The sequence below is a fragment of the Gorilla gorilla genome, chromosome 7 (assembly GCF_029281585.2).
Source record: "Gorilla gorilla gorilla isolate KB3781 chromosome 7, NHGRI_mGorGor1-v2.1_pri, whole genome shotgun sequence".
NCBI lineage: Eukaryota > Metazoa > Chordata > Mammalia > Primates > Hominidae > Gorilla > Gorilla gorilla.
Window position 1 is genome coordinate 144601643 of NC_073231.2, and position 23778 is coordinate 144625420.

The following is a 23778-nucleotide window of genomic DNA, read 5'->3' on the forward strand; positions in this document are numbered from 1 at the left end:
GCACACATCACCACATCTGGCGAATTTTTGTATTTTTTGTACAGACAGGGTTTCACAATGTTGCCCAGGCAGGCCTCGAACTCCTGAGCTCAGGCAATCCACCTCCTTGGCCTCCCAAAGTGCTGGAATTACAGGAGTAATTCCAAGTCTAGGCATGGGGGATATGGTGGTGGCAGGCACCTATAATCCCAGCTACTTGGGAGGCTGAGGCAGGAGAATCGCTTGAACCGGGGAGGTGAAGGTTGCAGGTGCCCAGCCCTGGCTGTGAGACCTTAAACACACCCTGGAAGTCTCAGAGTCCCACTGGCCTCAGGTGTGAAGTGTGGATATTGTTACCAGCAGCAGGATGGCTGCAAGGTGAGGCAAGGTTTGGTAAATGAAAGTGTGCACACTCTGCTGTGGGAACAGAATTGGGCTTCCTGGTACTGTCTGTTCTCCCAGTGACCCAGGCCCACGATGACAGAGGGATCAATGGAAGCACCCCACCAGCGCACCTGTGGCCTGGGAAAGAACACCTTTGCCAGCTGCTGTGTGCACCATAAGCCTCTGGGGATGGCCACACAGATTTGCTCTGCTGCCCTTACCTGACAATTCAACAGCAGAGACAAAGGGACTGTGCAAAGACACAACACTGACTCACTTGTAAGTTGCTTGTGGTTCTCAGGCTTGGGACCAGGAGGGTCTAATCCTGGGCCCTGAGGGGTAGTAACTTCATGTGGGTGGGGACTGGCAGAGGGGATGTCTCCAGCAAGGAAGCCTAGCAAGCAGTCATTCACGGAAAGGGCAGGCTAAATACCACCCCTCTGACCCTTGCTTAGAGGAGGGTGGGTACTTTGGGGCAAATTCCTTACTCTCTGAATCTCAGTTTAATTTTCTATAAAATGGGGACAATCACGGTGTATTAAGGTTTTCTAGAGGGACAGAACAAATATATATATTTTTTTTTCAAAGGGGGAGTTTATTAACTAACAACAAGATCACAAGGTCCCACAATAGGCCATCTGCAGGCTGAGAAGCAAGGAGAGCCAGTCCAGGTTCCAAAACTGAGGAACCTGGAGTTCAATGTTCCAGGGCAGGGAGCATCCAGCATGGGAGAAAGATGGAGGCTAAGAGGCTGGGCCGGTCTCTCTTTCCACATTTTTCTGCCTGCTTATATTCTAGCTGCGCTGGCAGCTGATTAGATGGTGCCCACCTAGATTAAGGGTGGGTCTGCCTTTCCCAGCCCACTGACTCAAAAGTTAATCTCCTTTGGCAACACCCTCACAGACACACCCAGGATCAATACTTTGTATCCTTCAGTCCAATCAAGTTGATGGTATTAACCATCACACGCGGCCACTGTGAAAAGTTGTTTTAAGTATTAAAATCCTCCCAGGTGCTTCCCAGAGCATTTCCAAAGGAAATGGGGATTCTTTGGTCAAAGAACTCTGTGGAAAAAAGTGCAGAGTTAAACCAAGTGAAGCAAGTTCCTTTCCAGTGGGTTTTCTTGCAGGCTTACTCATGCCCTTGTTGATGATTCTCCATGAGGCCCTGGCCTACCAGACCCTTTTCAAGGGCATGGAAGGACCTGCTGTGGCTCAGAGCCCAGAGCCCAGAGCCCATGCAGGGAGAGGGACTGCTGCTTCTCAGAGCCTCATCTAGGGTAAAACTGGGTCCAAGACAAAATGAACAAGGGCTGTTCATTCTTAAACTTGTGATGGAGACCAGGCTGCCATCACTTTCATTTCAGCAGAGGGTTCGAAGATGTTAGTTGGAGAATCAACCTTATTTCTAGGGTTAAAAGAGGAAATACTGAGACAGTCTCGGACTGGCAAGTGTTGTATTTAGCGGTGATTTTTGGAAGGTGGGAGACATGCTAATTCCAGGATACCTGTCCATCCTTGGCTGGATACAAAGGGGCAGACAAGTGGTTTGGGAATATTTCATGAGAGAAAGGATTGTTCAATGGGAAGGACAGGGGATTTCTGTCATCAGTTGTTTCTTGGGAAAAGTGGGGGCCAGTGGTTTACTTTTGTGGGTTAAACTATCACAAGCATCTTCCTTGGAGCATGCTGTCATGGCAGGTGCTTTCTCAGCCTCCAGTTACACATCAGCAAAATGAGGAGCCACCTCCCCTCCCCTTGAGCCACTTCCCCATTTGGCAGTTCTGGGATTTAAATTTTAAAATCTGAGATTGAAAGAGGTAACCAGTACGGGAGGAGGTGATTTCTACCCAATTAAACACACATGCATGTTTAATAATGGCAGAACCAACAGTCAGAGTAAAGTAATATTAATCATAGTGTATTAATGTGATAGTACAGATGTTGCTGAGGATAGTTTATCTATTATTACAAGGCGCCAGGCACTGAGCACTTTACATCCATCACTGCATTCAACGCCTCCCCACAACAGTTCTATGAAAGAGACAGAATCATCATCTCCATTTCAGTGTTTATGAAACAAAGGCACAGACAGCTGATTAGCTCTAATCTAATCAGCTGATTAGATTAGATTTAATCTGCCCAAAGTTACAGTGCTTATAGAAGAGCCAGACTCCAGGCCCTAGAGTGTGCTTCCGAACATCTTCACAACACTTAATGGTGTCCGAACTCACATCAGTTCCCTGGTTGTGGGGCAGCCCTATAAGCTAAGTGTTGCTATCCTCACCCTACCTTCAGGCACACTGGGGCACAGGGCAGGTGCATGACTTTCTCATGGCTACCGGGGAGTCTACATGGCAGAGTGAGGCAGGTTGGGGTAGTTCACACTTTAGCATCCAGCCTTAGCTCTCCCTCTCCAGGGATTCTGCCCATTCTCTTCAGCCTCCACCAGCCCTGCTCCCCTGGGAATACTGAAAGGAACACTCATTTGGCTGCCTCAGAGGCAGAGAAGCTCTGCGTGGAGCCAGGAGATGGTGGTGAGCAATAAAGTGGGCTCAGCTCCCAACACAGCCTGTCTCCAAGGTCCATGCTCCAACCCCTACCTGCCTCTTGCACTAACCTGGGCAAATGGTGATGTCCATTTCCAGGGACACCAGTCCATGAGACACATCCCTACAACCCTAGGAATCAATGATAGATTTTCCTATAGCAGGGAGCATCACAAAAGGATGAGGACTTCCTCTGAGGGCATGTGCTAGATAGTGCCTCCCTCCAGAATCAGGCCGCTGGGGGTGACTCGCCTGAGATGTTGGTCACCCACTTAGGATGGCAGGTCCTCGAATGACCATTCTGTCTTCTGGCTCTGGTGGGTTGGGAAACCCTGCAGCTGAACGCAGAGGCAGGGACGTCTTGATGGGATGGGCTCCTGCCTCAGGAATAAAGGAGGGGGCAGCAGGACACCTTGGCCTCTCCTCCCAGCTGCCAGTTTTCTAGCCTTGTTGGTTCTTTCAAATAGATGCCCAGTAGATGTCTGTGTGAATTTCTCTCATCCACAAGATGGGAGCTCTGTGAGATGTGGAGCAGGACTTAAGCACCTCTGCACTTCCAGTGTCTGGCTTGACATAGTGTCCACACTGCCCTGTGTGCTTCAATTCTTTCTAGAGCCCTGTGGGCTTGTAAGGGAATGGAAGACTCTCCTACTGTAAAATTAGTCTTGTGGAAGCCCCAGAGACAAAGTGAACAGCAGGTGTGGTAGAGAGGTAATGGTCCTTAGAGCCAATGAGCCACAGCTTCACACTGTCCACCTCCCACCCTCCCTGCCTCCCCATCACTAAGTACTGATGACTTTGGCCAAATTGTCAAAGTGCTCTGAGTCTTGGTCTTCATTTCTAAATAGGGATCGTCAACCTAGCTTCAGAATTGGTCTTCCCAAGGACATGGAAAATTAGGCATGTTGGTTTTAGATGGCTGAGGTAGTAGAAGAAAGTCCCTTCAGCTTTGTTCAGCGATGTGGCCACCCTTACTGTGTATTCTAAGAAGAGAACTAGAGGTCTCTGTAGAAGTGAATATCTTCTGAGTCAGAGACGGTAACATCTCTTTTTGAATCTTTTTTTACATGGTTAAGATAACCAAGTCAGCACTGCAAATACATAGATTTTAAGAAACATCCACCTGCAAGTCATCCTGAGATCCAAGCATTTTACTAGAATGATTCCTGCCCTATGAAAACTTTGCCCCAAGAGAAAGTCAACCTAACTCAAATATTTCATTAGTATTAATATTAGTATCACTAATTCTTAACATTACAAAACATCTTCACCATTCCCTTGTGATAGACCTTCCAAAATTCCCCAGCTGGACTCACCATCAGCTGCCCATAGCATCTTTGAAAAGAGAAAGTTAGGCCGGGCACAGTGGCTCACGCTTGTAATCCCAGCACTTTGGGAGGCCAAGGCGGGTGGATCATGAGGTCAGGAGTTCGAGACAATCTCGGCCAACACAGTGAAACCCCGTCTCTACTAAAGATACAAAAATTAGCTGGAAGTGGTGGCAGGCACCTGTAATCCCAGCTACTTGGAAGGCTGAGACAGGAGAATTGCTTGAACCCAGGAGACGAAGGTTGCAGTGAGCCGAGATCATGCCACTGCACTCCAGCCTGGCAGCCTGGGCGACAGAGCTAGACACCATCACCCCCCCGCCCAAAAAAAAAGAAAAAAGAAAAAGAAGGAAAAGAGAAAGTTATAGCCCTGAGCTTCCTATTCATTTTCCACCAGGAAAGTCATTTAACTTCTATGAGCCTCTCATCATTTCTAAAGTAGAGGTTTACAGGCTTTCAGATGAGAATTAAATGTGGACATAATTTGCAGACTATGAAGTATTATTGAAATGTGAGCTCTTCCATTGTATCTCTTGATAACTAAGAACACTCATCCAAGTGCATGGGACGGGTCAGGGAGAAGAGTGGGGAAAAGACTAGAGGTTGCCCCCAGATTGATAATGTCAGGCATAGAAAGATCTTTAAAAGAATATGTAAAGCTAAGTATCCACAATAAAGCACAGAAGAAAAAAAGGAAAAGAAAGGAAAGGGCAGGAAGTAAGCAAAGAAGAGAGAGAAAGAGAAGGGAAAAAAGCCTAGGCTGGGAGGAGAGGGTCTGATCTGCATGCAGCCTCTGTCTCATGTTAACAGAGCAGAACAGACTCATTCCCCTCCTGTGTCTCAGCTCCTTCACCTGGAAGGGAGATGACACAAGGAGGAGGAGTACCTCTGGCTCAAGATGGCTGGTAAGAGGCCTTGAGAAAATACTTGGGAAATGCTTCGTATACAGAGAAATTCAAAACAAGCATCAGATACTATTATTTTGGGTAAACTACCCAAGCCTCTATTTTCCACCTATAAAAAGAAAATCAACACTCAGGATATAAGAGAATGACAATGGATGAGATCCACTGCAGAAGACAACCAAGGCTCAGAGAAGAAGGGTTTCCCTGTGTTCACAACGGCTGTTGTGACTCAGAATCAGGGCTTGGCTCCAAGTCCAGGCTCTGACCTGTCTTCCACCCCTGCCTCTCCCTCCACCACATACAAACTCACTTCCTCCATGATCTCATTTGGAGGCATATGGGGAGGGGGGAAACCATCTAGCAGGAAATTATCCATCTCCCCTCGCCCACTTGTCAGCATCCAGAGCCCCAGGGATCATCCTTTTACCTCATCAAGTAAGACACAGAGAAAGGAGAGAGCAAATATTTCTGCTGCTCTTTTGGCTAATTAAATATCAGGCCCTATTTCTAAATGTTAACAAAAAGATCGTTGCATTGCTAGAGGTGCTGTTACTAATATTCTTCATCCATTTGGTAGTCCCTTTAGTGGTGTCTTGGGAATATGCTGGGCAGTGGTTCTGAAAGCACGGTCACAGGCCAGCTGCATCAACCTCACCTGGGGTTGCGTTAGAAGGGCAACTTCTGGGGCCCCACCCCAGACATACTAAATCAGACATTCTGTGAGTGGGGTCCAGCCTGTTGGCTTAACAAGTCCTCCAGATGATTTGGATGTTGTCTCAAGTTTGACAATCATTTGCCAGCATGACAAATGCAGGCTGTGAAGCCCGAAAACATGAATTCAAATCCTGGCTCATCCCCATGAAGAGGTAAAGTCACCTGTGCTTGGTCCCAGGTGAATTTTCATTTTATAGTGAATAGCCTGTAAAACAAGGACAGCAATATTTACCATGAAAGTTAAACTAAATAGCACATGCATGAATCCTAGCAGATAGCAAGTTCTTGTAAATACAAGGTACTATCATGATTCTCAGATGATCTATGAATTATTTTAGGTGAATTTGAAGAGAGGGAAGGTTCTTTATGTTGGCCTCCTGGAACATGCTTTCTAATAACACTCTCTAGGCTTCCTAAGGTTTTAGGAGTTACAGAAGTCCTCCTCAGTGGGGAGGCTGAAGAGCTCTGACATTTTGCTGCTGGTCGCCTCTGGGAATAAGACCTCATTAATGCTGAGAGCGCAGAAGACGTCATTTGGTTTATAAAAAAATGGAACACTATGCTGGTGTAATGGTAATTATGTTTAACGTTTATGAGCACTTTTTACAAACATAAGTCATCTATTTTCATTAGCTCATTTAATCCTTGCAGAAACCCTCCGAGGCAAGTACTATTATAGTTGTTAATTTATGCATGAGGAAAGCAAAGGTTACAGGGCTAAGTAACTGACCCACTGTTACACAGCTGCTAAGTGACCCAGCCAAGTTCTAGATCCAGCCAGTCTGTGACCGGGGTCTGCACCCTGAGCTTCCCCTGCCCTCCCAGTTCAGGAGTCCAGCATTTACCCTTCCCATAAGTGCTCTCACCCTCTTGTACGAAGCCCTTGGTTTTGTGACTGGTCCATTAGACTTGGCAAGCACCTGAGTGTCAGATGGAGCTAGAGGAGAAATGCAGATTCCTATCCCAGCTCTGCCTGAGGCCCTGCAGTGCTGTGAACTTCAGAACTTCCCCAATGTGTCCTTCAGCACCATGGACAGGGCCTGCAGCACCTCTATTTATTCTAACTGGGCATTTTGCCCCTAACCTACAAGGCTATTTGAGGGCACATAAGCAGCTAAACTAATTTCCCCTTAAACCCTTTAATTATTGTAAAAATAGAAGGCACTCAACCACAGTTATCCAACTCGATAACCATGAATAATGCACATTAATGCACAGGCTAAGAATAGGAGATGGGGGTGCTGATTAAGCCAGCCATGAACAAAGAGAAAAGGACCCAGAGCTAGAGGCAAATGGCGTCAATATATCTATATCTTAGAAGTTTCACAAATATAAAGACAAATGTATAATTTATATTTTCTGGTTCAGAGGCTCTATAATGCAGTCTTTATATAAAGTAAGCTGATTCCTATAAGGTTTTTGAGGGTCAATAATTCCCAGAAATCAGCATCACATTGAAGGAGGGGCAGGGAACTGACATTGACCAATGCCGTGGTCAAAAGTGGGGGATCCCCACTCTTGTGTCTTGTGTCAGGCGGATGCAGGCTTGGCCCCACTTACTAACCAGCTCTGTGACCTTGGCCATGGCCTGCCCTTCTTAAAGGGAGTCTCAGAGGCTGAAGCTCATAAACTGAATAGCCTGGAACATTAAGAGGTCAATAAAAGACTGATGTCATGATTCTTCCCAGTACATGGCACTTCCTTTTCAAAGTCACTATACCATTCCAGATAAAATCACCAGTGCTGGTCAATAAATTCTGCATGGCTGCTATTGCTAAAACATGCTCATCTTACACCTTCAGGGAGAACTTAAAAAAATCAAAAGTGTGTGTGCCATCCCTCATTGTGCCAAATATCTCATAGTAGCAGAAACCCCTTGTCTTTTGGGGCTACCATAAACTGGGTAGCTTGTAAACTACAGAAATTTATTTCTCACTGTTCCAGAGGCTGGAAAAGTCCAAGATCAAGGTGCCGTCAGATTTGGTGTCAGGTGAAGGCCTGCTTTTTGGTTCATAGATGGCTGTCTTTTCACGGTAACCTCACATGGTGAAAAGGACAAATGGGCTCTCTGGGATCTCTTTCATAAAGGCCAATCCAGCCATTCATAAAGGCTCCACCCCTCATGACCCAATCACCTCCCAAGAGCCCCACCTCCCAATACCATCACCTTGGGGGTTAGGATTTCAACATATGAATTTGGGGAGCACGCACTTTCAGACCATGGTTCCCCTGATATGTAGAAGTGTCTTGTGGTTTCCAGAGACCTTTCTTGGTCAACACTCTGGGAGAGAGGCTCCGGGAAGAAAATCCACATGTCGTGGAACTCCCTCTTCATTCCTCCTCCCGCTCTGCAGTCCAATTCTACCTCCAAGCAATCTTCTTATAACTTCAGTTAAAGCCTGCCTTTGAAAAACATTGAAGAAATAACCTGGTTCTGGTGAGAAGAACCCATTATTTAACACTGTGGACAGCACAAGGTGTGTCTGTCGTGTCGGGATAAGGGAAGACCTGACTTCTCTGTGACTGCAGACCTGACTGTCACCCAAAGGGCCCCCACCCATTGAGAAGCAGGACTGAGAAGGAACATACCTTCTTTCCAATGGCTGTGCCCTATCAGTTATACAGTGGTCAGAGTGATTTTTTTTTAAAACACCCTACGTCCCTACCCTCCTATTTACTCTTAAGAGTTAATCATTCTTCAAAGCTCGCACCCCCATTTGCTGTCCCTGCCTAGCCCCCCAGCACCATGCTGGGTCCTCAGCTAGTACTTGCTATGATTTCAAGCAAGCCAGAGCTCATTATAAACTACTTTGTCCTCCTATATCCTTTTACAGTGAAATCAATCCCATGAATGTGTGGGCATGTTTTTCTAAGCCTCAGTGCCCTTTTCCATGAAATGGGCATAACAATAATGATGTCTTTCACCTGCAATCTATGGGAGGGACAAATAGGACAATGCCCATAGAAATGCCTTGCTTGATGCTGGGCACCTTGATGGTGACTGGATTAGAAGCACCCCTAAGATTTCAGCAGGCAAAGCGGGATTCTGGGCGTGCAAGGAGGAAGAATCAATAACAGGGAGGCAGAGATATCCTGAGCATTACCATGGAAAGATAAACCTAGAATCAGCGGGAGACAAATACTGGGGAAGGGTCCTGTGGGCCCCATCATGTCCAGCAGGATGTGCACACCAAGCACACCGGACTCCATCTGCCAAGTAACACAGAACAGCGTAACTCCAGTGCCAACTTAAGGTCAATTGCAAACTTAAGAGCGCTTGCATTTTCAAACGGGACAGTGTATGTAAACCAAATAAAGACATCTGGAGCAGAGGAATTCCAGGGACCTTGACCTTTCCTCCATTTGGTAATTAGCATCTTATTTGTTTAGCAAACCACCCCACAAAGACCCTCCAATGCCGTGACTTCAGAACTCTCAGGTGGATTTCCTGCACACTTGGCATCCTCTTCAGAATGTGGAGCCAAGGCTCTGAGAAGGCTGCATCCCAGGAAGCTGGAAGAACCTGGACTACCTGTCTGGCTCAGAGACTCACCTTTCACCACATTCATCCCTGTCAGGTTTATGGTGCCAGTAAAATTGAAGAAAACCATAAAAGACAATGAACTGTGTTTCTGTGACCCAAAATTCTATCTACTGCTGAGTCAACGAGCCCAGTAAAATTTAGCTGAGTTTCTTATATTTGCTTGCTGGTTTTTTTTTTTTTTTCTGGTGCACCATACTGTGAAATCTGAGCAGAAAATCCATATGAAGTTTTATTTATTGCCATATGGATTTCTGTGAAAATGCTGAAGACATGACTTTTTGATGGTGCTTGTTATTGTATTTTCCCCCTCTACCAAATGTTGAGTCCCTAGTTGCTGACCCAAGCATGGCTTTGTGGGACGTTTTGCCCCCATTTCATTCCTGGTGGGTGTCAGGACCCCTGACTATTGTAAGATGTGGTCCAGGCTCCATCAGGGCCATCCTGTCCACTCCAGGAAAGTTGGGTCTCTTCAGGACCCAACACTGTCCCACCTCTAGGTCCCTGTCTAGGCAAATCCCTGCCTGAAAGGCCACCACCACCAATATCCCAACCTAACTCTACCTGCAATATTAATAATAGCTACTGTTCATAAAGAAAGCTAAGACCACTGGCAGGAAATGCATAGGCTCCCGGCTCTGAGACACTGGAGATCTGCCTCAGGTGAGCCTGCTCTCTACTCAGCAACCGATCTGTCTCAGGGTCACCTTCATCTTCTTTGAACTGGCTCCTTTCATGGTAGCAACATGGCTATGGGAATTTCAAGGCTCTCATGCTTATACCCTTGGGCCCAGGGAGAAAAGAGCATCTGTCCTTGTCCTTCTCAGTGAAAGTACTGAGTCCGTTCTAATGGGACTAACCAGGAGAATGTGCCTGAACTGATCCTCATGCTTGGAGAACGACTCAGACCTGATTCTTGCTCAGTCTTTCTGAAGTTGCTTCATTTACCAGGTCCCTGGCTATCTCTTCCCGTGGATAAACTCGCCAACCCCTCACATCAGCTAATGAGAGTGTGCTGTTGTTGTTACTGTTATATTCAGTGTATGGGCCAAGGTCACTCCCCTTGTCTAAGCCTCAGTTTCCTTAGCTGCCAAAGAACAGTGATTCAATCAGCTCTGCAGCTTCCCTTCATTTTAGTAACAATCAGTGATTGTTTCCTGGGCACATACTAACTGTGTGACCTTGTGCAGGTCACTTGACCTCAGTGCCGTGTTCTCCTCATCCTTGAAATGGGCACAGCATTGCCTTCCCTGAAATATTGTCTTAATGATGGGAGAGTAAGTATGAAATACCCTTAGCAGGATGCCTGGTACATGCAGAAGCCAATGCACATTGCTGCAGTGGTTAATTACATTTCCAAATATATAAAAAGAAACAGCCAGAATAAGAGTATTACCATCCCTGGATTCATCGAGCTGTGGTCTACCCAATACCCCCAAACTCAATCCAACCTATGCATCAATTACTTTGGAGACAACGGTCAGCTAAGAAGCCAGTTTGTTAAGCCTAGTCTCAGTGCATGAGTCACGAGTGGCCTTCTACCCTCTCTAGATGCTATCAATCCCCTCGGCCCACTCTGGTCTCCTCATTTCTGGAGGAGAAGTAGAGACTTCAAGTTACAGAAAAGAGCCCTAGGGGGCAAAGGCTGGGGGTGGGCTGATTCCCTAATCTCAGAGCTGCTGCCTGAAAAGGACTTTATGCATCATCTCATCCCACCTCCTCCATTGTACAGAGGAGGAAGCAGAGTCCCAGAGAGGGAAATGACTCACTCCAAATCACACAGCTAATATGTGGTGGAATCTAGACTCAGACTTTGCTAAAAATATCAACTGCAGGAAAATGTCAACCAAGGACGCAGCCAGAAGTGCCAGCGTCCATTCAGCTGCCTGTCTCTCCTGCCAACATCGAAGATGTGAGGAGGTATCCATGGCCACAACTATGCCCTCGCAGCACCAGACCCTTGAATGTGATGCTGCATGTAGGACTCCTGGCACCAGAAGGTGCCTTCAGGTGTGAGGAGAACAGGCATCCAAGGCTGTCCGCTGTGAGCTCACCCCAGAGCCAATGAAGCAGAGATGTCCTGCAGCCCACAGAGAGGAAGGAGGCTTCCGGTCCCTGCCTGGTGACAGGAACACACGTGAAGGACACGTTAGTTGAGAGGAAAGGCTGGTCTCAGAGGAACATGGGAAGGAGGTCACAGAGCTGCACGGTATTGCCTGGCAGGTACCACCCAGATCGAGTGTTCTGACCTCCAGACCCCAGAAGTCCCGGATCCTGATTTGGAGGAATACCCAGGTGCCCTCTTCATACCCTGTGCTTGGCCTCTGCCCACTGGAACCGAGCATGCAAGCAACAACGAAAGTAGCTGCTAGGCTGGGCACGGTGTCTCACGCCTGTAATCTCAACACTTTGGGAGGCTGAGGCAGGCGGATCACCTGAGATCAAGAGCTCGAGACCATCCTGGCCAACAAGGTGAAACCCTGTCTCTACTAAAAATACAAAAATTAGCTGAGCATGGTGATGCATGCCTGTAGTCCCAGCTACTCAGGAGGCTGAGGCAGGAGAATCACTTGAACCCAGGAGACAGAGGTTGCAGTGAACCAAGATCGTGCCATTGCACTCTAGCCTGGCGACAGAGTGAGACTCCATCTCCAAAAAAAAAAAAAAAAAAAAAGGAGCTGCTGAACATGTTGCTGGGAACGCAGATGGTCTCACCACTGTGGAAAACAGTATGGTGGCTCCTCAAAAGAAAGATTAAAAATAGAACTACTTATGATCTAGCAATTCTGCTTCTGAATATTTATTCAAAAGAGTTAGAATCAGGATCTCACAGAGATACTCACGTTCCCATGTTCACAGCAACATAATTCATGATAGCCACGATATGGAAACAACTTAGATGTCCCTCAGTGGATGGATGGAAAAAGAAAACATGGTATACTGAATTGCTAGATCATACAGTAGCTCTATTTTTAATACCCAACAGAATGCTATTCAGCCTTTAAAAAGAAGGAAACTGTCATTTTTGACAACATGAATGAATCTGGAGGACATTATGCTAACTGAAATAAGCCAGATGCAGGAAGACAAATACTACATAATTCCACATATGAAGTACCTAAAATAGTCAAATTCCTAGAATTAAAGAGTAGAAACGTAGCTTCCAGGGGTTGGGGGAGAGGAAATGGGGAGATGCCAATTAATGGGCAAAAAATCTCAGTTAAGCAAAACGAATGCATTCTAGGGATCTGCTGCACCACACCGTGCCTATGGTCAACAGTACTGTACTGCACACTTAAAAGTTTGTTAGGAGGGTAGATCTCATGTTGTGTCCTTACCACAATTAAATGAAACTCATTTTAAAAAAAAAACATAAAACAAGAAAGTAGCTGCTGAATTTGAGCATTTGGTTCCCGGTGCTGTGCTTTTAAATCACAGAGAAGTCATGGAAAGCGGCAGGAGATTTTTAGGTCGGGAGATGGAGGCTCAAAACTGATGGCAGAGCCAGAGAGTGGCGGAATGGAGACATGAACTACATCTGCCTGGTCGTACCACTTAAGTTATGCTGTGTGTTGTGCTACACCCAAACTGCTTTTCATTCTTGTGAGGTAGTCAATTTACACGTGTGCCTATGCTTTTAATGGAGGAGCTCATTGTGAAATAAAGAATGACACAAAGAAATGTGAGGGAGAAAATAAATATCCTCATAACTTTTTCACCCACAGACAGCCAGTGGTTAATAATAGGGATTTGTCTCCATCATTAATTTCTCTGTCTCTCCTCTCTCTCTTTCAGACACACACACACACACACACACAGAGCTGGTGTCATATTGTATACACATTTTGCAAGATGCTTTAAAAATGAACAGAATATTGACTGCATTTTCTAGGTCATTAGTTCTTCTCCTAAATGTCATTTTGCATCATCAAATACTGTTGCATTATTGAGGTATACAATAATGTATTTTGCCCACCACACAGCATTGTGTCATTTCTAGTCTCACTTATAAATGACACATGGATATGTACTTGTGCATATCCTTGATTTATCTCCTTAGAGGAGAGCTAGACGTGTAAGAGTGCCTACACGGAGAGAATGAGCTGGCCACATGAGAGCTGTTTCTACTGTAACTTAATGGAGTGTTACATGTGTTACATAACCAGCCCTATGCAAGGGACTAATGTGACCCCCTGTGAGCAATGAATGACCTCTCAGGATCCAACAGCACTATGTTTTGAGTCCACGAGTGCCTGTACTCCAGTGAAAGTATCAACAGGCATTTGCACTGTAAAGTCTTGTGACTGCCTCTCCAAGAAAACGACAATTTTTTGTTTCTTTTTTCTTTCGTTTTTTAAATAGCTGGTATGAGTAGAAAATGGCATTTTTAGTGGCTCTCTGCTTTCTATTTATCCTTATAGGCTAACATCTTAAGAATAATTTCTTCTTTAGGAGGAATCCCATATTTCCCAGGATTGGTCAAGCCTGTGCATGTTTTACTGCAGGTAAAAGAAGGTGCAACATGCATAGCTGGGGAGAACATCTTTATTTTTCCCACAAATTCTTCTGATGTCCTTTATTTTACCTCCAATCTTATTGGGGTTTCCTTGTAAATGATGAGTAATCTTTTTCTCTTGCTACTTTCCTTTTTTTTTTTTTTTTGGTTTTTGGCATTTTTACTATGATGTTTGTAAGTGTATCTCTTTGTGTTTATCTTAATTGGGGTTCACTGAGAACCTGCCCCCAGATTTCCACTTCTCGGGTGTAGTTCAAACATCAACATTTCCAACAGAATATGCCTGGAATTCCCCAAGATATATGTGTCCTACTCAATTCTCAACCGCCATTTTACCATTTTCTGTCTCCACCTTCTCTCTTTCTGCTGAGTACAGTACATGCTTCAACCACCCAAGTCATGGAGGACACACATTGAGGCCAGTTACACAGCCCAGGACACCTCTTTTCCCCCACTCGAATTCTTTCCAGGCAACATAATAGTAGCACACACCTCCCCCAAACCTAAGTCCTCTATCCCATTCCCTTGGAGGAGTGTGATAAAAGGAAGATGCTTACCTTTTCACCCTTTTCCCCTTGGCCAAAAGGTCCTATGCCCTAGAAAAATGAAAGAAGAAGGCAAAGATTCACTACAGAGCATCTCCATGGCATGACATTGCAAATGGCAACATCATCCCGAGATTTGAAAGGATTAGATATTTTCTCATCAGCTCTGCCCAGTAGCCACTAAAAGAAATCCTGACTATTGTTAACTGAGTGTGCATTCTCATGAGTATCATCTCACTTAATCTTTCCAATAACTCAATATTATAGTTACTATTCTTTGTTTCCATAACAGTTTCATTGAAATATAAGTTGCATACCATATAATTCATCTACTTAAAATGTACAATTCAATGATTTTTAGTATAAAGTTGTGCAACAAAATCCCCACAAACAATTTTAGAATATTTTTATCACCTCAGAAACAACCCGTATCTATTAGCAATGACTCCACACTTCCTCTACTCCAGCTCTAGGAAAACATTAATATGTTTTCTGTTTCTATAGATTTGTCTCTTCTGTACATTTTTTATATAAATGGAATCATATAATATGTGGCCTTTTATGATTGGCTTATTTCACTCAGCAAAGTCTTTCCAAGGTTAATCCATGTCAGACCATGTATAAGTACTTCATTTTATTGCAAAATGATATGACATTGTACGCATATGACATACATTTTCTTCAGGTGACAGACATTTGGGTTTTCTACTTTTGGCTATTGTAAATAACACTGCTATAAACATTTTTGTGAAAGTTTTTGTGTAAACATATCTTTGCATTTTTGAGGGGTATATTCCTAAAAGTAGAATTGAATTGCTGGGTCATATGGTAACTCTGTCTTTAACCTAAGGGCTGCAAGGCTGTTTTCCAAAGCAACTGCACCATATCATGCAAGCAATCCATGAAGATTCCAATTTCTCCACATTCCTAGTTGTTCTACCCATTACTGAAAAGGAGGTATTGAAGTCTCTAACTATTGTTAATTAGTTTTTCATTCCTCCTTTAAATTCTGTCAGTTTTTGCTTCATGTATTCTGGGGTTTTGTTAGGTGCATATATGTTTATAATTGCTATATTTTTAAGAAATAATTTTTTATTATAAAATGTCTCCGTTTATTGATTTTTTTGGTTTAAAGTCTATTTTGTCTAATATTAGTACAGTCACCCCAGTTTTGTTTTTTATTTTCAAGATGTTTATTTCCCATCCTTTTATTTTCAACCAATTGAAACCTATTTGTCTCTTTGAATACAAAAGATACAACCTATTTGTGTCTTGTGAAACCTGTTTGTCTCTTTGCATACAAAAGATACAACATATTTGTACAACAAATTTGTTGTTGTACAAATAGGTTGTATCTTTGCATCTAAAGTATGTCTTCTATAGACAGGATATAGTTTGATCTTGTTATTATAAACTTTCTTAAAATTTCTGCTTTTTAGTTGGTTCATGTAGTATATTCACATATATTATTATATAATTAGATTTATATATGACATATTAGTTTTTGTTTTCTACAGGTCTCCTGTCCCACTTTTGTTCCTTTATTGCTCCTTTACTGATCTTTTTTGAATTGAGTACTTTCTAGTGTAACATTTACACTACTTTTATGATATTTTTAACTGTATATTTTGGAGTTATTTTCTTAGAGGGTGCTCTAGAGTTTATTATATGCATAATAACTTAATAGGGTCTACTCTAGATTTATAAAAACTTACTTCCAGTTAGACATAGAAACATACTCCTTAGCTCTATCCCTTCTTCCCTCTTTTTGTGCTATTATTTTTATGCATATTACATGCTTGTTTGTTAACACCAACCATACACGGTTGTAATGTATTGTTATACATAACTTGCCATCCCTGTGCCTTCTAGCCTCAATCATTTCTGATGACAAGTCAGTTGTTAATTTTATTGGAGTTTCCTTGTAAATAATGAGTCATTTTTTTCTCTTGCTACTTTCAATTTTCTTTGGTTTTTGGCATTTTTACTATAATGTTTGTTAAGTGTGTATCTCTTTTGTGTTTATCTTAATTGGGGTTCACTGAGCATCTTGAATATGTAGACTACTGCTTTTCATAAAATCTGAGATGCCTTCAGCCATTATTTGTTTGAATACTTTTCTGCTCCTTTCTCTCCTCTTCTGCTTTAATTCCCAGTAGGTGCAGATTCATGTACTTTATGAACCCCTATATTTCTCCAATAATCTGTCTATTTTTCATTATTTTTTCTCTGTTCTTCAGATTACATCATCTCTACTGATCTATCTTCAAGAATTCTGATCTTTCTTTTGAGCCCCTCTAGTTTTTTCTATTTCATTTATTATAATTTTAAACTCCAGAACTTACATTTGGTTCTTTATAATTTCTAACTCTTTATTGATATTCTGTATTTGATGAAATATGTCATTATGCCTTCTTTTGCTTACATCAGAATAATTTCCTTTAGTTCTTTGATCATAATTATAATGATTGCTTGGAAGGCTTTGTCTGTTAAATCCGATATTTGTATCCTCTCTCAGGCAGTTTCTCTTGTCTGCTGCTTTTTTCGGTGTATGTGTCACATTTTTCTGTTTCTTAGCATATCTCATAATTTTTGTTGAAAATTGGACATTTTAGACAATATAGCAATCCTGGATATTGACACTTCCCTTACCAAAAATTGTTTTTGTTCTTTTCTTGTTTATTTGCTCACTGACTTAGCTAGATTATTTTAATTAAGTCTATTCCCCTTCCTCAGTGTTCATCTCTGAGGCCAATTTTCAGAGGGCATGGCCTTGGACCTGTACATAGTCACCCCAGGATGACGATGGTTTTAACAAGACTCGTTTTGAAAGTCTCTTTCTTGATTTCTCGGTCAAACTGTCTGCCTCTGCTGACATTCAATCCAGCTCTTAGGTTCCATTACTTTCCAAATGATCCCTTTACTATTTTCTACAATGCTATATATGGCATTCATTGCTCTACAGTCTGATCAAACTGAATCAGGTCCCCTTTGCATGGGTAGCTGTTGTGGGCAGTCATTGAGGTTTCTTTCTGATGCCAGGAGCAGTCTTCTTAGTGGTGTTTTCCCCCTGGTTCTTTCTGGTAAACTAGCTTTGGTAAAGTTATGGTTTACTAGAGAGTACCACGCTCCTCTTAATTTCTTACCACCATCATCTCCTTTGTTTCTAGAGAACTCTTACACTTACACTTCTCCACATTCTGTTTCAAAGTCAGTGCCTTTGGGGAGAGCTTCAGAGTTCTTCGTTCCTAAGGATTGTATCCTGGGCTAAATATCTGCATCCCTGCTCTGGAACTGGGAGCTAGGAGCTGGGACCATGGCCCTCTTCTCTTGGAACGGTGCCCCGGCTGGGAAGGAGCAGTAGCCTCTGCTTTTCTCAGCTTGCATCCTTCACTGGGGAGCCTCCACTTTATGATTGAGCTTGGAAAGGGTTGATCAGAATCCCAACATTCTTGGCTTGTCATGCCTGAGGTTGCACCTCCACCCTGTGAATGGGGGTTGGGGAGAGGAAGCGAGCCCTGTCCCTTGGCTGCATCTCCCAAGAATTTAGGCTCTGGAACTCCAGATGCAGGAGGTGAAAAATGTTGGGATTTCACCAGGTATTATCTTTTTGGGGGGAGTAGATTCACAGAGTTCCTCATGTTGCCATTTCAGAAGTAGAACCACTACAGATATTATTTTTATATCTGTCTCACAAATGTGAAAAGTGAAGCTCAGAAAGTTCTAGCGACTTCTTCAGTTCATGAAGCTAGTAGGTTGTGGAACCAAAATTTGAATGTAGGCTGCCTGATGCTAGTGCTGCTTCCTCAATCACAGTGCTATTTGGCCTCAATAGAGCTGCTGATGATATCAGGCAGGAAATAATGATCATAATTATGCGATGGACCGCTTCCCAGAGTTCAGGGCTCCAGAGTACATCCATGTTTGTTCTCTGGCTGATTCTGGTGGTTTCTCTGAATTCAGAATGTCCTCCCAATCTCCCTTCCTTTGAACCCAGCTACAAGTGATAGCACGTGTCCTAAAGTGGGTCTTGTCCCAGACATGGAGGAGAGAGGAATGGACCTGGCATTTCCTACACCTACTGCCTGACAAGTGAGTTCCTAAAAAACCACATGTGTATGAGTTACCACTCTTCTCTGAGCTTTAGTTTGCTCATCTGTAAGGTGGGCCTTTCATTAGGCCTCACCTCACCAAGCTGATGTGAGAGTTAAGTGAGCCCCAAGTCTGTGAAGCATGTAATGCGGAGCCAGCAGTGCAGTGAGTGCTGGTAAATGTGACCAGCTCTCCCTATTTCCATGTCTTTCAGCACACAACAGGTGCTTCCTACCTACACAAAGGAGGTAGATATGCATGCGTAGGTGAAGGTGAAGCACAGCCAAGTGAGCACAAGACCCAGATTAAAACAGATGCAGGTGCAAATTCTGTCTCTGCCACATCCAGACTCTATGACTGAGAGCAAGTCATTAAAGCCTGAGAAACCAGTGTCATTCCCATTAGAGATGTGAAGAGACCATGTCAAAAGCTGTTGCATGGAGCAAACGTTAGACTCCACAGGATGCACGTGCCAAGAAGAGTAGATGGCATCACTACACATGAGGGGGTGACAATGTGGGGTGCTGAGGGAATTGCATTTGCCATGCTAATTCATCTAGGGAAGAGGCTTGTTTCCTGGGTTTCCTCCTGAGCACTGAGAACACAGAAGGAACTAATTATAATCACACACATCAAAAAAGACAATGGTCATTCACTGATCACCCGCTATGGGCCAGGCATTTTGTAAACCAAGTAGTTGTTATACTCCTCATTTTGCTAATATGTAAATGAGGCTTTACCCCAGCAATTTGGGAGGCTGAGGCGTACCTGAGGTCAGGAGTTTGAGACCAGCTTGGCCAACACGGTGAAACTCTGTCTCTAATAAAAATACAAAAATTAGCCGAGCATGGTGGCACACACATAGTAATTCCAGCTATTCAGGAGACTGAGGCAGGAGAAGCGCTTGAACTTGGGAGGCAGAGGTTGCAGTGAGCAAAGATCATGCCACTGTACTCCAGCCTGGGCGACAAGAGCAAGACTTTATCTCAAAAAAAAAAGGAAAGAAAGAAACCTGCCCAAGGTCACACAGCTAATAAAGGCTGCAGCCAAGGACAATAACTGAGGCCCATTTGACACCAAACTTGTGCTGTTGATGCTACATGATTCCATGCAGGAGGGCAGAGGTTAGTGCTTCCACCAGGACAGGGACTGACTGCACTCACTACTGTTCTAAACCATTTACATGCATCAATTTATTTAATCTTCATAATGCTACTGAATACGTTATTTTATTATCCCCATTTTACAGATGAGAAAACTAAGGATAGAAAGGTTAAGTATCTTGGTGAAGCCGGAATTCACTTCTCAGCCATTCAGCTCCTGAGGGCCACCCTGAACTGTGACTTCTTCATCTCTGCAATTCTTTCCTGACCCATCATTAATTGCATTCACTCATCAGCTGAAAGATTCATGAATACAGTTCACGCTAGGCCAGGTGCTGGAAACGCTGTGACTATAAATCACAGATCAGGACACCTGGGAGTCCTCTGATGCTGGGATGGAGGAGGGTCTGTGGGAACACAGAGCTGGGTTTTAGAGTGATGTCTTGGAGAATTAGACACAGTTGAGTAGGAATGATGAGAACGCATGAGCCAAGCAGGAAGGCATGGTGAAGGGAAAACGGGTGGGGAGAAGGAAGCATTATTCTTGGCAGAGGAAAGAGCCTGTGTAATGGCCAGAGTCAGGAAGGGCACAACAAAATGACAAATTAGAGGGTTAGTAACTGTGATGATTCAAAGCACAGAATTCTGGTTATGGGGTAGCAAGAGACAAGGCTAGAGAGTCCGCCAAGACCATATTCAGCAGGCCTCCACGCCCATGGAGAGGAGCTAGGGCTTCATCCTGAGGGTGGTGTGGGAGTAGTGCCTGGCCCCTGCCAGGTATTCAGCCCACACTTGCTGATTTGCATGATCAGAGGGCCCTGGGTCCCCCAAGCCAGCCCTGAGGTTCAGCCATGTAGAGGAGCAGCCATCTACTCACCACATCACCTTTCGCTCCCTTAGGTCCAGGAGCGCCAACCGGCCCAGTGGCTCCTATGTCTCCCTGAGGGGTTGAGACCAGAGACAAGCATCAGATTAGGTTTCCTGACAGGGCTCTTGCACACACAGGACCCTCACGGCCAACCTTGCTCCAATTCCCTAGAAGCAGCTGATTTCATCTTTGCCATTTCTGCAACGAGGCCACATGTCCCACCCCTGGACATGCTTCCTCAGGAAGCATCTAAGTCATCTCCCAACATCACAATTCCAGGAACCACGGACTTCTTGAGGAAAGCAAGTGCATGAAAGCATTGCACGTTCATCCTTGGGAATGGCCTGCCACTGATCCCACCACCAGGGCCTCGGAAGGGGAAGTGGAAGCTCCAGGTTTGAATAGCAGCTCTGCCACTTCCCGTGAGCACACCATTACTGTCTTTGGGCCTCAGGCTTCTCTTCCATAGACAGGCACATCATCACGCAGGCACACAAGATTAAGAGCACAAAGTGCTTTGAAAACTTCCAAGTGTCAACCAGAGTCCCCTGGGCACTCAATTTGTATGACAAGTCCATCCCTGTGTACCTGGGGCCCTCGTAACTGTCCAGGAGGAGAAAGAGAGCAGGTAGAGGAAAAAACTGTGTCTGCAAGGGAGGAAAAACTCATCACAAGCCAAGTGTTGAACTGGAACCTAAATCTCCTGCCATCTCATGAGCCAATCCGAGATAGGTGTAGGCACAGGAAACAGAGCCTTCAATTCTATTCTTTTGTCTTTTTTCTTGGTCTGAAACTTTATCTCTCTTGTTCCCATCTCATCTTTTATATTCTAAGAACATATGGCTACTTTGCTTATGCTATTCCCTTTGGCTATGATGCCTTTCCCTGCCTCCTTTGTCCTGGGCAGTTCCTGTCTATTCTACTGGACCCAGCTGGTCAGGGCTGTCAGCAGAAAGGTGTCCTGAGGTCCTACCAGGTAGCAACGGGGCCTCTCCTCTCAGCCCCTCAGCTCCTGGGCCCCTCTATCCTGACTCTCTTCATACTATCCCAATCCTCTCTTTCCTGCCTCCCTTTCCCCTGGCCTATGAGTCCTGGGGACCAGGCTCTCAGTCAGTCACTTTTATATTCCCACATCACAACTGGGCCTTGCACCTGGCAGACTCAGCCTATGCATGTGGACAGAGCCCGAGCTCTGTGTAGGGACACGCAGCCACCAGGAACCCCAGCCTTTGACTCAGGGTCCTAACCATGGTTTGGGACAATGTGACGGATGACACTATAGGACCACGATTGCAAGTGAGCTCTGCGGGAGCTGGGCACGTCTCCAGGTGGCTGCATCAGTTCCCCTTTTCAGTGCTCTTCTCCCACCGTTTCTGCTCTCCTTGTGGGGCCCAGGGCCTGCTCTGCTCAAGCACAGCAGAGGCAGCCATTACTAAACAGCCCTTGCTTCACACAAACGTCTTCTACTGAGAGGCCTATGAAACCCCAGGTAGTTTGCGCTTTCCTCCCGTCACAGCCGAGAATCGAGGTGACTTCTCAGAGGAGCTCGGTGATGCAGAAACCCCTGCCATCCTCCTCACAGCGACCAGCTGGCACCTGGGCTGAGCCGCTCTCCATCAGCACAAAGAGAGGACTCACCAGGGGAGAGGGAGGAGCTGAGGGGGCAGCGGGTGTGTGTGAGAGTGTGATGGTGTGTGTGATGAGGGGTGTGTGTGTGATGAGGGGTGTGTGTGTGATGGGTGTGTGTGAGATGAGGTGCGTGTGATGTGTGTGTGTGTGTGTGATAGGACGTGTGTGTGATGTGGGGTGTGTGTGTGCATATGTATGTATATGTGATGGTGTGTGTGTATATGTGATGTGTGTGGTGGCTGTGTGGTAGGTGTGTGATGGCGTGTGTGTGATGGCGTGTGTGTGATGGTGCGTGTGTGTGATGGTGTAGGTAATGGTATGTGGTGGTGTGTGTGTGATGGTGTAGGTAATGGTGTGTGGTGGTGTGTGTGTGATGGTATATGTATGTGTGATGGGGTGTGTGTGCATATGGGTATGTGCATGAGGGTGTGTGTGTGTGGTGTGTGTGTGTGATCGGGTGTGTGATGGGGTGTGTGTGCACGTGTGTGAGATGGTGTGTGATGGTGTCTGATGATGTGAGCATGCGTGTGTGTGTGTGATGGTGTGTGTGTGGTGGTGTGGGATGGTGTGTGGTGTGTGTGATGGTGTGGATGTGTGATGGTGTGTGTGGGTGTGATGGTGTGGGCATGTGATGGTATGTGTGATAGTGTGTAAAGGTTGTGTATGGTGGTGTGGGATGGTGTGTGGTGTGTGTGATGGTGTGTGTGTAATGATATGGGATGGCATGTGATGGTGTGTGTGATGGTGTGTGTGTGTGATGGTGTGTGTGTATATGTGTGACGGCATGTGTGTGATGGTATGTGTGATGGTGTGTTATGGTGTGTGTCTATGTGTGATGGTATGTGTTTGTGATGGTGTGGGACGGTGTGTGAGGGTGTGTGTGTGTGATGGTATGTGTGATGGTGTGTTATGGTGTGTGTCTGTGTGTGATGGTATGTGTTTGTGATGGTGTGGGACGGTGTGTGATGGTGTGTGTGTGATGGTGTAGTGATGTTGTGTGTATACGTGATGGTGTGTGTGTGTGATGGTATGTGATAGTGTAGGTGATGGTGCGTGATGGTGTGTGTCTGTATGATGGTGTGTGTGTTTTTGATGGTGTGTGTGTTTTTGATGGTGTGTGTGTATGTGTGATGGTGTGTGTGAGATGGTGTGTTTGTGTGTGATGGTGTATTATGGTGTATGTGTGATGGTGTAGGTGACGGTGTGTGACTGTGTGTGTGATGGTATATTATGGTGTGTATGTGTGATAGTGTGTGTGATTGTGTGTGATGGTGTGTGTGTGTGACAGGGTAGGTAATGGTGTGTGGTTGTGTGTGTGATGGTGTAGGTAATGGTGTGTGATGGTATGTGTGCGTGTGATGGTGTGTGATGGCGTGTGTGTGATGATGTGTGTGTGTGATGGTGTAGGTAATGGTGTGTGGTGGTGTATGTTTGTGTGTGAGGGTGTGTGTGATGGTGTGTGTAATGGTGTGTGATGTGTGTGTGTGATGGTGTAGGTAATGGTGTGTGGTGGAGTGTGTGTGATGGTGTGTGTGATGGTGTGTGTAATGGTGTGTGATGGTGTGTGTGTGATGGTGTAGGTAATGGTGTGTGGTGGTGTGTGTGTGATGGTGTGTGTCTGATGGT

The 23778-nt window shown here is 44.9% G+C and overlaps 1 protein-coding gene across 1 annotated transcript in view; it reads right to left on the reverse strand.

Moving 5' to 3' along the window:
- COL22A1 (collagen type XXII alpha 1 chain) overlaps positions 1-23778 on the reverse strand; it is a 325869-nt gene that overhangs the window by 193876 nt on the left and 108215 nt on the right. Inside the window, exons 11-12 of the mRNA XM_055348666.2 lie at positions 20533-20595; positions 14473-14511 (exon numbers count right to left, since the gene is read on the reverse strand). Of these exons, the coding sequence (XP_055204641.2) occupies positions 14473-14511; positions 20533-20595 (102 nt within the window). The remainder of the gene's footprint in view (positions 1-14472; positions 14512-20532; positions 20596-23778) is intronic.